General features: G+C 37.9%; 1 protein-coding gene across 10 annotated transcripts in view; it reads left to right on the top strand.

Annotated features, from left to right (window-relative positions):
* The window catches only part of ATF7IP (activating transcription factor 7 interacting protein), a 74,450-nt gene that overhangs the window by 23,563 nt on the left and 34,919 nt on the right, over positions 1–15,968 (top strand). For 8 of the 10 annotated variants that reach the window (XR_013843034.1, XM_079993372.1, XM_079993371.1 and 5 more), the window contains exon 2: positions 13,453–14,543. Coding sequence is in view for 9 of the 10 variants with exons in the window: in XM_079993370.1 (XP_079849496.1) it covers positions 13,453–14,543 (1,091 nt within the window). In the remaining variant the exon portion in view is untranslated. Of the gene's footprint in view, positions 1–2,057; positions 2,083–9,908; positions 10,444–13,452; positions 14,544–15,968 lie in introns of those variants that run through there. The other 2 variants (XM_079993368.1, XM_079993375.1) reach the window with 2 other exon arrangements.

Below are 15,968 nucleotides of genomic sequence, written 5' to 3'. Positions count from 1 at the left end.
ATCACTGGGCAAGCCCATATAATGTGCCTCAACTAGGCATTCTCAGTATTACACCTCCAACATCTGTATTAGAACAATGCCTTCCTATGCAAATGAGATGGAGCCCAATGTACTTGAAATCTTGATGGGGGGCCTGGATCTTGCTCAATTGCAAGTCTAAGGAAACATGCCATATAGATTCACAAGTAATATACCATTGTTTAGGCTGTGTGATACCTTCTAATCCCCTATTCCACACATCTCTGAGTTGTTACAAAGTTCTGTTAAGCATTTACACACAGCGGTTTAACTTTTTGAAAGGATCCTGTAATTCTGTCCAACAGATTAAGTGCTCAAAAGAGATGGGCCACATATATAGGTACTAGAAACTGCTGTAACTGTAGATCTGAACTTGGCAGTAATTGATATTTAAATCATAAATAGGTTCAGATTGATAATTTTTGTCATTTCCTATCAGCTGATTAATTAATATATCCCATATTCAATCCATTTCCCCCACAAAGAGTTTATAAAGTGGATTAGAATTTTATACCTCTCTGCTGAATTACCAGTAAGAAAAAAACAGAGTTCTTTTAAGGGTGGCCCTCCAGATGTTGTACTTCAGCTCTTGTAATCTCTGACCATTAGCCATTATCAAAGGGATTAATGAAACCCAGGCTTCTGGTCAGTTTGCAGCCCTCCCCCCCTTATTTGGTATGTCACAAAGATGCCCTAGCCAATTACAGGAAATATTCAGTGTTTAAATGATAACACACCGCCCAGTATACATCTTTATAAAATTGATCCAAAGATCTCGACTTTTCACAAACCACAATGGTGTTTTAGTGAGGTAACTTGTTTCAAAAAGTTGTGACCATTGGTATTCTCAAGAGTTTTGAAAATGAAAAGGACCCACTAACTGAAATAAATATGGCTTACATTTCATCAACATTACACCCTTGATAAAGTTGTATTTTAATACACTTCTAGAAACGTAGCCTACAAAATTCAAACTGACTGGAAAAGAGATACATACTATGTTGTTAGTCATATGGAGTATAAAGGGAGAGAAAAGTAAGAACATATATTTTCCAGTAAGCTAAATTGTCTTGTTTTGTGAAGTATACATAACTTCAAACGATGTTTTGCAATAGATCATATTTGGAATTTTCTGAGGCTAGAGCAACTGATATTTATTACAGAATTTTATGTGAATATTTAGGAATCAAAGATGAGCGATAAATCCATGCATTTTCATACAAAGCAAGTTGAACTATTTAATGTGTTAAACACTAACTTATTAGATATGTGAAAGTATTGAGTAAATCTCATTCTTATTTGAGCATTTTGTCAACAAACTGTTAAATGGCATGTTCAGAACCAGTCATTGGACATGGAGGACAGGGGATGTTTTACCTTGCAATATCCTGCAGCAGTTGTTTTACAAAACGAAGGCCCTTTTATGTACAGCTATAACTGCACTCTGGCTTGGCTTTGGGTTATGTCATGGATTCTGCCTTGTCTAATGCCCAAGCTTGTTTCCTGCACTGAAGAATTGTAGTAGATAATAGTATATTGTTTAAGGATATGTTAGTTTTATTAAGAGTAATAAATCCAGAAGCAAGACTTGCATCCAGACACTGATTTTTCTCTATATGGTTTAATGTACTGCTTTCTGTTGAGTTCTGATATGCATTTTTTTCTGCTTCTGCATGGCATAAGGGAGGTATCGCACTGCACACGCTTCTGGGCAGGCAACTGCTAGCACTGCAGCAAGCAGTACAAATAGGCTCATTCTGAAGACTTTCCATTGCAGCTGGCATTTGCAGACTATGTGCTTTATAAGAGCTAATGCAATTCCTCGAGGAGCATTTATTGTGTAAATAAAAATCTCAGCATGTGCTATTCCACAGATGTGGGTGACTAAAGGAAAGGTCACACAGTAGTCAGGTTTTAGTTAAAGTGCAGTATGTTTTGCTTGTGTGAAGACAAATAAGGTTTGTTCTCAAGATGGCCGACCTAGAAGTGTTCTTCTACTGTTTTGATATGTAAGCTGCTGAGCTGAGGAGGAAGTTCTCTTGATGTATGTCAAGCTGCCTCCAGGTAAGACAACCAGTTCCTTCATAACATTTTCACAGGCCCTGGCAAGATCTTACTGCAAACTTACTACATTTTTTAAAAAAAATCATGAATTTTAAAAGCTGTATGCTCTGCTGTGTTGTAGGAGAATATGTGTGAGCTTTTGGGGTTGTTTGTGAAGAGTCACAGATTATTGTGGAACTGATGGTTCTAAAATAAGATGTCTGAGCAAGTTAGTGGTTCTGTCATAAAAGGGGGTTTGTTTCAATCCACATTGTTATCAGTGTAAGTCCATTTGGCGGGAAATTGTAGTTTCCTTCAACATAAATAATAGTAAATATTGGGAGTTGTTGTGTATATTTAAGAAAAATGCTAAAAGAGACTGCAATGGTATGGTATCTGAATTGACATACAGGCATGGGTGATAAAATATGGACTACCTTTTGATCCTACCCTCCCTCTCAAAAAGCTTATGTTCAGCCTTTAGCTTCTCAGGAAAATTCTGAGATTCACAGATAATCCTGATGTTTCTAGCCCTCAGGAGTGCATGGAGAAGTGCTGGAAATTTGACATCAAAATATTTTTTTAAAAAAATCAGTAGCCCAAGTTGATTATTATCTCTGTCAAAGTTTTTTCAAGGGTTTAGTTACTGTTTTCACACTTGAGAGTAGCAGTCCCCCCCACCCCTGCATTTTAAAAAGCAACCAAATGTTAGTTGAAGAATAACAAGTGTAAAAGGTAAATTACTTATGGCAATATACCTGTTATAGGTTGTGGCCCTTCGTGCAAATTGCTCATCTTAACTGCAGCAGCAATACTTCCTTTGTGGGCTGCTCAGTTGAAAGCTTATTACTATGAGCAATTATTAGTTTATTTTAGAATCTAATTTTAGTTTACTTTTCAACACTGATACATTTGTGAGTTCTCTGATGAGCCTTTTTTGTACAATAGTTTTTGTATCATAAAAAAGATGTTGTGGTAGCAAAAAGAAGCTAAAGTTAAGTATTGCAAACAGTTTTGGTGAACCAGAGCTAAGCTATCTGATGAACACGGTTGGTTCCATCTCTGCCCTGAACATTTCAGTCCCTGGTTGTGTTGGTCTGGGCAGGATTCTCTGTCATCATTCTTTCTTAAGATTGTAAATTGCATCATCAAAAAAGATGGGTAAATCATATTGATTTGTTTTAAAATGGAAATAATCTTGGTTTTGTTTCAGAATGTTGTTCGTTTCTGCAAACTTGTAATTCCATCCATTTAATGGGCAAAAAAATGATTCTTTGCTGCCTGAGCCAGTTGTGAGGATGTTCCTTCAGTATTGCCTATTATCCTGCCATCATAATCTGTTCATACTATGCAGCAGTCAAGCTTTGAGAGTATATTCTTTTCTTCTGTACATCTGCACATCAGAACCACTCATTTTGTAGGCAGATTTATTGCTAGGTTAAACCTTTCCTTCTGCCTGAGCTAAATATGATTGTGTATTCTTATGGAAGTAAATATTGGCTCTAAATGATACAAGCACCAGGCAAAAAAAATCAAGGAAAGTGGTGAATTAAAGCATGTGAGCAATATTATTTGAAATAGTGGAACAGGCCTTGTACATTTTTTTTGCAAATTAAGAGGCTCTGGTCTTTCTTGAAAATTCAGTGAATTGAAAGTTTGTATGAAGCTGCCTTAAGATGAATGGCTCATTTATCCCAGTACTGTCTAGTAGTCTATGGTCCCTCAATCTAGTGCTCACCAGATACTTTAAACTAAAATTTACATCATCCCCTGTCTGCATTGACAGTGGTAAGAGATTATGGAAGTTGATGTCCAAAACATCTGGAAGACATTAGGTTGGAAAAACTGGAAACTTGTGATTGGCAGCTCTTCAGGGTCTTGGGCAGAGAGAAAGCCATTCCCAGACCTGCTACTGGAGTTATTTTAAGTGGAGTCGCCATGGATTTTTGCATACAACACATAAATTCTACCAATCAGCAATGGCCTCTTTCCGAACTCTATTATTATTATTTGTTCTTCTGCTTATTTTAGTTCGGTACTAAAACTGTAAAAGTAATGTACAGTGCCTTTTGTCAGGGCCAAAACAATTACAGAAGCCACCTTAACATATAAATCATAATATCCTGTGTCTGATTTTGTTACCAGTGCCACTACCGCTGCAACAAATAGTTCAAGCTTACTACAATTAAAAAAGATAAAAACAATGGGATCCTAAAAGTATGCTTTTCACTTAGCCTACTTTTAACGATAGCTTGGATCCAAAAGTGGTGGTGGGCAAGCAGATAGTGACTTCCTGATTTACCCTTTCTACTGTAACCGCTCCATGTCACATCACATATTATTTTCCAGAGAGCCCCTGAGCCATCAGAAGTGTCTTATTGAGGCACATGGGAGTAAAAAAACACACACAAAAAACTGTTTTTTAAGTGAAATTCTGCTCATGGAAGCTGGGATTCAAGCTGTTACCACCAATTACCGGAAGAAGCATTTGTACAAACTCTCCTGCTTCCACTAATTTCTGAAACATATGAATGATTCTCCTCAGTTTGACAGATCTCAGACTTCCCACTATCCAAACGCTCATTACAGGTGACTCCCCACTTGGGGGCTGTGTTCTGGGGGCCCTGCACACATAAGTGAAATTGCATAAACTGTATACGTAATCATGTGTCAGTAGGGCACACATAAATGCAGGGACGTTGGTATTGCAACATTCCCTGTCTGTAGCTAATCTCACTCCTCACCTGCTCACCAGTGAAGTTGATGGTAGTGTCATGTTGACTTTGAATTCCAGTTAAAACTCTTAATGTTTCACCACAAGGTCAGCATTTCCATTGTTTGTGCAGATACACAAACAGTAAATCCATGTTTTAAAAGAAAGCTACTGTGCATATTGTTTCATGTACGCAAACCTCATGAGTATTTTGAGAGCTTGGTGTAAAACATGAGCAAATAATTAATTAATTAAGCAGTTATCTAAGAAAGTACAAGAATGTTCATATCCAAGAAATGTGTAATTAAAAAGTACCCTCATACTGGCAAATCTGGTGATTTGCCTCTGTCTTTACCCTGGCGGCGGGCTGCCTCTTTCTCCTGGTTGGTTAGGATTCAGTGCTGTTCATACCTCAAACGTGAGGGCACCTCAGAAAGAGCAGCAGGGAGTTCAGGATTCCCCAGCAGATCTCCAGACCGCTAATGATCTTGGAGAGCCATTGGATTGAGATATCCCAACCCCAAGACTGGAGGAGTGAAGTGAAGATAAGCTACTGAAGATAAGCTGAAGATAAGCTTCAGGCTGCACAGAAAAAGCATTTCGGTTCCTGAAGTTCATTCTACTTGTGCAGGTAAAAATATAACTGATGTAATTCTTCAGAATGTGGTATTAGTGTGTGAAAACAGTCAAGATCCAATAGTCATAGCTGCCAACTTACAGATTTGAAAATAAGGGACCAGCAGCCTCAAAAATAAGGGATCAGCAGCCAAAATAAGGGATTTTCTGGGCACAGGTATGTTCAACTTCGGAGCCCCTCCAAGCCAAAGGCAGAAAGCCCCGCCAGCAGCCAAACGAAGCCTCAAGCGGTGGTTCCCACAACGCAGCAACCCGGTAGAGGGGATGCAGCAAGGAAAACCGTCACCTCTCCTCTGGGAAGCGCTGAGCAAAGGCGAGTCCCCAGGCAACCCGGCTGATTTGATCGGCACAAGGCATGCAAGCTCCACCCCCCCAGTCGTTCTTAGACTCCTTATTGGGTGAGCAACGCAGCCAAGCAACACAGTTGGAGCCTCCCTCCTCCCTGGCCGGCAGGCAGGGAGGGAGAGGAGCTGCTTCCTTTGAAACCTGGGAAATTTAAGGGACAGCAGCGGGACACGGCGCTGGGATAAGGGAGTTTCCCGCCAAATAAGGGACGGTTGACAGCTATGCCAATGGTCCCCAGGCATGCGCCTCCAGATGGTGATGTCAGGCACCATCCTAGCACTGAGGCATCTTCACTTGTGGTCGCAAGTAGTGGTCGCAAGTAGCCGATAGGTGCAAAATGCTCCTGGCACCTGGCTAATTTCAAACACATGATACAAAGATGACATATTAACATGACTATTAACAGGTAGTTACCCTTCTAATATTGGTTCCTGGTGAATGAAAACAATTGGAATAGTTCTTTACATGTGCTAACGGAATTGGCATAATTTTCTAAAATTACAAAAATTGCATACCTGATATTTGGGAAGTATTTCCTTAATTCTAAAAAAACAAAATATGATGGGAGAATAAATGTTCAGTACATTTGTGAAAACTGTGCACAAAAGGTTGCTGTGCATGCATGATATATATGCTGATCTGCCTATGCTATTTAGAGAGCATTAGGGGTTAATCTTTGGTGAAGAGTATGCCCCTCTATTTGTATAACTTTGCATATAGAGGCAGGAAGGCTTGAGTTGTGCTCTGCTCCTGGTTTCATACTGTTACAGTGCTTCGTACTGATTCTATTTTTAGCCTTGTTGCCAGGCAGATCTTCTGTGCTTCCTGCTGTTTCTCAGCCTCTGGTATTCATGGGCTTTTACAAACTGATCTTCAGGAGCCAACCAGCGTGACTATGCAAATCTTCAGTCCAGTCGTCTGACATCAGACAAGTCAAGTTTACTTGCTCGGCTTGCTGATAAGATAACAACATGGCTTCAGGGGGCTCGTTATTAGAGTATATTATTTACACATGCAAAACATACTATACTTTTTAATGTAGGCAAGTAAGAAACCAGGGAGAAAAGCTAACTCAGTATTGTAACTAGGCTTTAATTTGTCACGCTGCCTGAACTTGTAGTCCTGCCTACTTCCCACATTTATGACTTTGGTGAGAGGTTGGCAGTGACCTCAGTGTTTGACTGTGCATGCGCAAACAGATACATTTCATTTCCTTGAGGAAAGGAAATCTCCTAAGAAAAAAGAAGTATGCAAGTAAGATGTTTCTGAGAAATCAATTGGCTACACCTTGGGCAAGGTTTTCAAATTGCCTTTTTCGATCATGAACATTAAAGTCTCTACACACTAGAATATTTAAATTATCGTTACTGTATGGTTCTTTATAAATACTAGTTTCTTAATGTTGAATCTCCGTGTTTTTTGCACATCCTTTCTCTTCTGTTTTCCCATGAAATTTTATTAGTGACCTCAAAGGGCTACTAAAGATAACACCAGACTATTGTGAGTTTAAATATTCAGTACCAAAATATAAAGGTCACACTTGCATCAACTCAGTTTATAGGACATGAATGGAAGAAATCGGTAAAAGATGTACGAGTACATAATAGTTGGTTTTCCCTTTTGGCACATTACCATCTTTTGCAAGACATTGGTAATGTTAAGTATTGCATAACTTTAAGTATCACTTAAGTAAATATTAACTTGCTTCTTTAAAATGAGTATATATCTTCATTAGGAACTGAAAACCTACCAGAGAGTTGTTTTCATATTAAAAGCCATGTATTACCATTCCTCTTTTAGCTCTAGGAGCTGATGTCTGCATGTTTGTGTGAAAATAATTAGTTTTGCACATGCTATTTTGTGGTATTTTACTTTAGAGGCAGTGTTCCATTTTCCGTTTCAGCCTGATAAAGCTGTTGCTTCTGATGAAGTAAGAAGTACAGTGGTACCTTGGTTTTTGAATGTCTCAGAAATTGAATGTGCCACACGGCTTCTGTATTGAGTTTTCCAGAAGTAAATGCTTTGGTTTGCGAATGTTTTGGAAGTAGAATGGTCTTCCGGAACTGATTACGTTCAAAAACCGAGGTACCACTGTAGTAGTGTGTTGTATAGAATGTAGACTAACTTGCATATGGGTAACTACTAGGGGAGACAACTGTTGTCTGAAAACACCTGTAGATTTGAGAATTTCAAAACTTTGGTATTGAATTTTGAGGCAAAATGAAGTGTAAATGGTTTGCTTGTCCTCTGGACTTCTTTTTCTTTTGTTTTTCTGTTGAATGGAATGTTCTCATGTCTCCTTCACTGAAGGGGAATGTGCAGGTTGCACGTCTGAGTTATACAAAACATACGTAAGTTCAACTCTGGGCTAGGCTACTTGTTTCTCACCATTTCTAAATCAATTGCAGTGAAAACCTCCAGTTCCATATTTTCCTGTATAATTTTGTAAGCAACCATTTTTAAGCCTTATGCTTAAAATGTCGGTTAAATGTGGTGGTTAATCTTCAGACTCCTTTAACAAAAACATTTGAAAGGATTATGCATTTAAAGTTTTCTAATTATACAGCAGTTACTGTCTGAAAATAAGAAATTATCTAAATGTTCAGTAGTAACATCTTTTTCTTGTTGCTGGGCAGATATGAGAGTGCATACTCCTGATTGGTAGTTGAGTATCTGCTTCCTCAAGCCAATCGGATAAGGTAAAATTATACGGGGGGGGGGGGGGAGAGAGAGAACTCGGTAACAATGAAGCAAGCTGCCGATTTATTTTCCCTGTGTGAAGATCACACAAACTTGAGTGTGGCTACAGCTGGCTCCCTCTTGGGTATGTTTCAGAAATTACAAGGTCTCAAAGAACAAGGGGGAGGAGGAGTGCTATTACTATTATTACTATTATTTATTTTTTTCCTCGTTAATGTTCTTTTGGAATGCTGAATATTGTGTAAAGGAGAAAATAGTTTTCTGTGTACAATAGCTTAAACAGCCCAATCTAAATTAAATGCTTAGGAGGTAGAAATAAGATACATAAGCGCTAACTTGCAATTAGACATAATTCCTCTTTGTTGGCGATATGCATGCTTTTCTTTTTCAAAGAGATATACTTCATTTTTATTTAATGTAGTAGAGAACATTTGTGGCATGTAAATTTATATTTGTTCTTTTTTTGTAAATTTATACATAATTTTAATAGCTCAAATCAAGCTTATTAAATATATATATATATATATATATATATATAGCATTTTTTGATGAAAAACTAATGTATTTACAGAATGTGATGAAATTAAATATGAAAATGAAAATTAATCTAGAACACTGATTCTTCCATATGAACTCAACACGCTCCCAGATCTTCTTTGTGTGGTATGCATAAAGTTGAATTTTAATAGGTAATTTGGAAATGTTCCAGCCAGATTCTAGAAAAGGAACATTTTGTTCGGTACTCTGTTTTTGCAAGGCTGGAATCTACGACCCTTTATCTAGAGCTAGATACACTGGCCAATGACTGTCCTTAATTTATTTGCAAACATTACTACATGCAAGTCAGTTTTGCTTGTCTAGATTATATGGAGTAATAAGTTGCAGGGTTACCATGAATGCTACATGATTATATAATTTTATTCTTGTAGAGATTCTATTAGTGCTTTGGACAAACCCTATGCTTTTGCGAATGCAATGGCTATGCTGTTCTAGAGTACTTATATTATGTAGAGAACCACTGTATGCAGTCATTTTGTATTCTAGCTTATGTTGCTGCCTTTTGAGAATCCTTTTACAGTCTCCCCCCCTGTTGCCAGGCAAAACCCAAAATACTAGCAGCTGATTGGCTAACCTTTTCAGCTACTCAGGAGCTGCTCACATGAGTTTACGATTATGGGCTAATCCACAGCAGCTATGCTAATACTTTCTTTGTTGCCATGCAGCAGTGATCTCACTTAAGGGAAAAACATGGGGGAGGGGAGGAGAGGGGAGGGGAGGGGAAGGAAAACTACCTCATTGGTAGAGCAAGGATCCTTTTGGGTATCATTTTAAGATCCAGTGGTACACTCCTTTTACCATATAAGCACTTGCAACTAAAACATGGGGTAGCTTATTACTGGGGGGGGGGGGGAGCAATGACTTGAGGAATCTTTTGTGGTTGCGGTGATTTTATACAAAAGGATAGAATGTTTAGCATATTACTGTGACTTCTTATGGAAGGAGAATGTGTGGTGTTTAGATACAACAGTACTATTCACTACTATTTATGCATTTGTATACTTTTCTAAAGTGAGCATTAGGCGCTGTACTGTAAAACATCATTTTCTTGAAGGAAAGCTGTTGAATTCTCCTGTGATACTTCTTTATTTGGCACACAACCAATAAGGGTATATCCATAAGAGGTGTGTTTGGATGCATTGAATCAAACCAAACAGCACTGGAACATAAACTTCATTAAAATACCAGTTGTCTCTGGGGCAGTTTGAGAATCCTCGCTTACACCAGAAGAGATCAAAACTCTCAGAGTGCAGTATATTTTTAGATACTACTGCCTTGTGTACATGCAGAAATTAGCTTAACTTTCTTATGAACTTGGTCTTGTGAATCATAACACCATTTTTGAAGAGGCTTAAAGTATGGAAGTTGTTACTCACTGAATAAGATGAGTATGATCTCCCAGAATCAAATGAATATACACCTATTTTCAGGTAAGAAAACAATTTTACCATTCCTCTGCTCTTCCTAGAACCAGAAAACATATGAAAGAGAACCGCTGATTGGCTTGCACGAATATGGTCAAATTATCTCAAGTGCTCTGTGTGATCTAAATCCCCAACAGCTTTGTGTGTCCTATTTCCTTCAGTACTCTGAGTTCTATTAAGTGGTACAGTGTGCACCCTTGTGGATGTGGATTGAAATTGTACTGTAAAACTTGTCTTTACTGCATATGATATATAGGTAGCTTGGCAAACCATCTTTCATTTGTTGTCTTATTACTTAAACATTTCATAATGGACAGGGTTGCATGCCTTCAACAAAGATCTAGATCCTTGGCAATATAGAGAAATTTCTGCGTAAATAAGTGAATGACAAGGACAAAATTACAATTATTTTGTTAAGTGTTTTAGCTTCTATGATTATCAGTTGCAGGTCACATAATATGGCTGTCATGATAAGCCTTAAATACTTTTGTGTGACAGTCAAAATATCTTAATGATAAATATCTTAATGATAAATGCAAATTTAAATAGGTTTAAGGCAGCTAGCCAGAACTTCAATAATGTTCTTCAGGAAACCTTTTAACTGTTGAATTTGTTAACTCATCCTGCACAATGAAAATCAGCTTCTATACATTCATTCTGTTAGGAAAGTTATGTATGTATAACAGTTTTTGTTACATAAATAACAAGTTGGCAAGTTGTGGTGGGAGAATGCAATATCAGTTTACAATGCTTGTTTCAATGTTTGTTCGTTTGGAGCCATTTGGCAAATGTGAGTTTCTTTTTTAAAAAATTGTGGCAGAATTACAAGATGAGCAATTTGGTGCATGTTCAACTAAATGGTTTTAGGAGTTTTGCGCAGACAAAACCATTTTAAAAAAACATCCCCTCCCAAGGTCTGTTTTGCACATCACATTAGACCACAGTTTAAATAAAAGTTAGAATAAAAAAACCTATTAGTGTTCCGTGTGAACTCAGTTTGGTACCATAATGATGCTTTGTTAACAATGGTTTGTGTGTGGAAAATAAACCATGGTTTGTTGCTGTTTTACTGACTTTAATTATGGTCCAGTATTGCATGTGAGCTTTGGCACCTCCTTAACTGATTTAAGTGTGGTTTGTTTCATTGGCATGTCCAAATCACCCACTAAGCAATGTAGAGACTAGGGAAGAGTTTCTGGAAAATGTAACTGCTCTCAGCAACTCTTATTTTATATTTCCCAAGGATGACATCACTGGCTGATATAATAATTTCCCTTTGCTGAACCCAACTCTGTTCCATTCCTGCTTTGATTTGCTTCTGCGGCTTGAGAGGGAATTGAAAACTTAAATGGAACTTCTTTGAACTATAGCTTTGGAGATATTTTGACTGATGGGTGATTGATTGATTGGCTTTGGTTGACAAATTAATGTGGTGATGAAGTGCTGTCTTAAAAACAAATGACTTTCTCCAAGTAGCACAGCTCAAAATAGCCATAATTATTGATAGTGACACACAAAAATAAAATGCAGAAACCCAAGAATGGGTGTCAAATATGGGGGGAAGTTGAAAATGATGTTCTGTGCCATTACAGTCACTATAGCAAACTGGTGAAACTACTTAAGTTTGTATTAAGCAGCCTTTCAACCTTGCTGACAGCAGAGAAATCTGGTAATTCCAACGTAGGTGATCCTAACTAAACAGAATGAATTCATGGTAACAACTGGTGGTTGGTTGAGAGACGAAAAATAAGAAGTGTGATTACAGAGGAAAGGACTAGAAGGAAAGGAGCATGAGCACTTCTTTCTTGGAGGAGTAGGTGGGGAAAGCAACTATTTGATGACAGTTGCAGAAAATCAAGTTTCCCATACCCTTGCTTTCACAGACAATCCATGGAGGAGAAATGGTGATGTGGTGAGGCTGTATCAGCTGTTAAGCACCACAAACGGGTCAGGGAAGTTGGGTGGAGAGATAGCTAAAGGCAGGAAGTAGGTGGGATGGAAGGAGAGCAGAGTATGACAAGGCAAACCATAGTTTCTTTGACCATCTGTGGCTTGACTGTAACATGATTTGTTCTATAAAGCACAATTTCAGAATGGTGATGTGATGTTTGAACCAAGCCTACGTGAACTCTGAAGTTCCTACATTTATCTGACTACTTCAGAAGTTATGTTCTGCAAAAGAGCAAATTAGGAAAAAAAACATGTTAATTATATATTTTTCATACTGAGGCTTATAGAATAATTAACCATATTTGTGTACTGACCTTTGTGGGTTATTTTTTAAGTCAAGATGGTAAATAAAACACCAAGGAAAGGGCACATTTCAAATCATCATGTTTAATCTAGTTCCCATTTTTTGTTTAAAACATATTTCCTGGGAAAAGATGCATTTTGCTGTGACAAATTACTCTGTTACAATTTATTTTTTTAAAAAATGGTATTAAATTTACTATTTATTACCTTGGGAACATATTTCAAAGCTTTTAGTCATGCAGCCTCATGCATTTTGTATATGTGTGTGAGTGTATTTGCTTTAGAAGAACAGTTGGGAAATTAAAGATTTCTGTATGATTCTTTCCTATATGAAGGACAGCAGGATCACATACTTGAAGGTTTGAAGTGCTTAGAACTTTCCAGAATCAACAGCTGGTAGTTTATGGGCAAAATAGTGTTTGCTCATGATAAGGAAACCGAAGACCCATATTAAATATTCATAATTTACACAATTTATGATCTTCTGTGTCACAACATCCACAAAGGATGTTGATGTGAAGGGAACATGTGTAAAACGCTTGTTCCTTTTACAGTGAGAAGTGTAGTGTTTGTAATGTTTTGTTTTTATAAGTGCAGGAATATACAGACTTTTTTTGCAATAACAATAAATGTATACCAGTGCTCTTGATGTACCAACCACACCAAAGCCAGAAAAATGGAACAATGTGATCTTTGTAAAGTGTGTGCGCGTGTGTGTGTTGCATTAACATTCATTTTTCTTAAAAATGTATACCTTTACAGAATCAAGATGGAAAACAATGAAGAACGTCAAAGAAAGGTTTTTAAGGCCCGCAAAACCATGAGAGCAAGTGACAGGCAGCAGCTTGAGAGTGTCTATAAGGTAAAGGAGGAACTTCTGAAAACCACAGATGTCAAGTTGTTAAATGGGAAACATGAAAACGGGGATTCAGATCTTAATTCCCTGTTACTCATTTCTGAATGTACTGAGGGCAAAGAAGTGAATGGCATAGAAGATTTATGCCTTGACTCTGAAGGACAAAAAATGGACTCTGAAGAACTGACGGATGCCAAAAGTCCAGATGTGAAAGAGAACCAGGTTAGTGACCTGACTCCTAAACTTGAAACCCTGACCCCTGAGAACATTGTTTCTGAGCAAGAACATGAGGATGCTAGCACTGCTCCAGGCTCTGAACCTGAAAATCAGGTGCTTGACTGTAATATTGATAATGACTTGCAGGACGAAGTCAAAGTCAATGATGATTTGGACCACAAAGATAATTGTATAAAAGACGTTTTGGACCAGAAAGCCACACCAAGCGAGCCTGAAGAGGAAAGCAAAGTAAGCTGTGATATTAATGACAGCTCAGTAGAGCCAGTAGAAACAAATGAGTTAGCTCTTGCTCCTGATACACCTATGGAAGAAGAAAAGAGTACCAAGGAAACTCTTGTAAAAGAGAACATTGATGAGGAAGCAATATCTAGTAGTATTGATACAGATGTAAATCCAAAGGAGGAAGCTACTCAATCTGCAGAACCTTTAGAGACCAGCACTCAAAAAGCTGTAGAAAATGAACCAGCAGAAAACATTTTGGAAAATGCAGCCACAATGGAAACAGAGGAAATTATTCCAATTTTAGAAAAGCTGGCTCCAGCAGGTGAATTAAGTTGTTTCCCCAAATCTACTATGCTTCCAGTAGAAAATCCTAACTTTGATGCAGAAGATAAAGCAGAAAACCCATTAAATTCTTTAGCCAAACATGAAAGCAGCGAAAGTTTGCCCAAAGAAGCTTTCTTGGTACTTTCAGATGAAGAGGAACTCTGTTCTGTTAAAGAAGCTGAAGTGATAATGCCGAATGATTCAACCCCTTCAGGTGAGTGGTATTTTTTCTTCCTTTAATAAATAAGTCTTTTCAAGACTGTTCTGAATTATCTGCCCGTGTTCTTGGAAATTTGCTTGCTTGTTTTTTTAAGGGAATGTGCTATTCAGTAGTGGACAAGTTAATGTTAAATTTAGTCTGAATTTTATCTATTGCTTTTATGTTAGATTATTAAAGGATGATTTCAAGAGTTCTACAGAGCAAACTGCTGGTTTACCTGGAACAAGTCCTGTCTGAAGGCTGTCCTAAATATGTATGACATATGCTACTGATTACTACTTGTGGTTTCTAGTTACAACACATGGATAATAGAAGAAGCTTGATTTTGTTGCTGTTAACAAGTTTTTGGCTTTATGGAATATTTGAATGCAGTCGGACTGGGTTTTATTAGTTCTAGTTTTGCCTTTCCTACTCAATGTCTACTTAGCTATTTTGTTTCATTTGTGAATCACTTACTATAAATCTTCTCAAAGCATTTTAACGATAAAGCTATCAACATTAAAACATATATAAAACAATTTCATATGTAAGAGCAATTTCAAATCCAATATATAGAAATCTCACTCCCTATTCTGCCAGCTGCAATACTTCAGTGACTATTTCCAGATCAAGGTTTATTGTGGAATTTGGTGCTGTTGATTCACACAAGATTTTCACATTGTCCACATAATATCATCATGAAAAGTCAACCTGTATTTTTTAACATTTAAAATTGGAATTTCCTCTTCCTGCAGAAATTCCATTAAGTAAAAACAAGCCGTTACCATATGAGTACAACCTAGTTATTTTGTTACCAGCAGTCTAAACAAGAGGAACATGCCTATTTCACTAATTACTGTATGCTGAAAACATGTCTGAATTTCCACTACCCAGTTCTGGGGCTCTGTATTCTTAAGATTGCAACATATGTGAGGTTTTAACTAGTAGGTGGCGGGCTAGATTTGTTTTTGAAAATGCCTGCACACAAGTACAGAACTACACATGCACCCATAACAGGAAAAGGCAGCAGAGGACAGGGAAGTAGTGGTTGAGGAGAGAGGCCAGAAAACAAAGTAAATATTTCAGCAAGGACTGTCCATCGGTGCAAGTGAGAATAGTGGAATACCTATGAAAAAAATCTGAAACATGAAGTGTGTGGACAGTCACATTCCAGTGGTGCTCACAGAAAAAACTAAATCCAAACAATCCGTTTCTGATACAAAGTCTCTGTCTAAAAGGTAAAGGTAAAGGTACCCCTGCCCGTACGGGCCAGTCTTGACAGACTCTGGGGTTGTACGCCCATCTCACTTAAGAGGCCAGGGGCCAGCGCTGTCCAGAGACACTTCCGGGTCACGTGGCCAGCGTGACGAAGCTGCTCTGGCCAGAGCCAGAGCCAGAGCCGCACACGGAAACGCCGTTTACCTTCCCGCTGGTAAGCGG

Source organism: Podarcis cretensis (assembly GCF_951804945.1).
Source record: "Podarcis cretensis genome assembly, chromosome: 10".
Lineage (NCBI taxonomy): Eukaryota > Metazoa > Chordata > Lepidosauria > Squamata > Lacertidae > Podarcis > Podarcis cretensis.
Note: the sequence above shows the minus strand (reverse complement) of the source record. Positions and strands in the feature narration are given on the sequence as shown.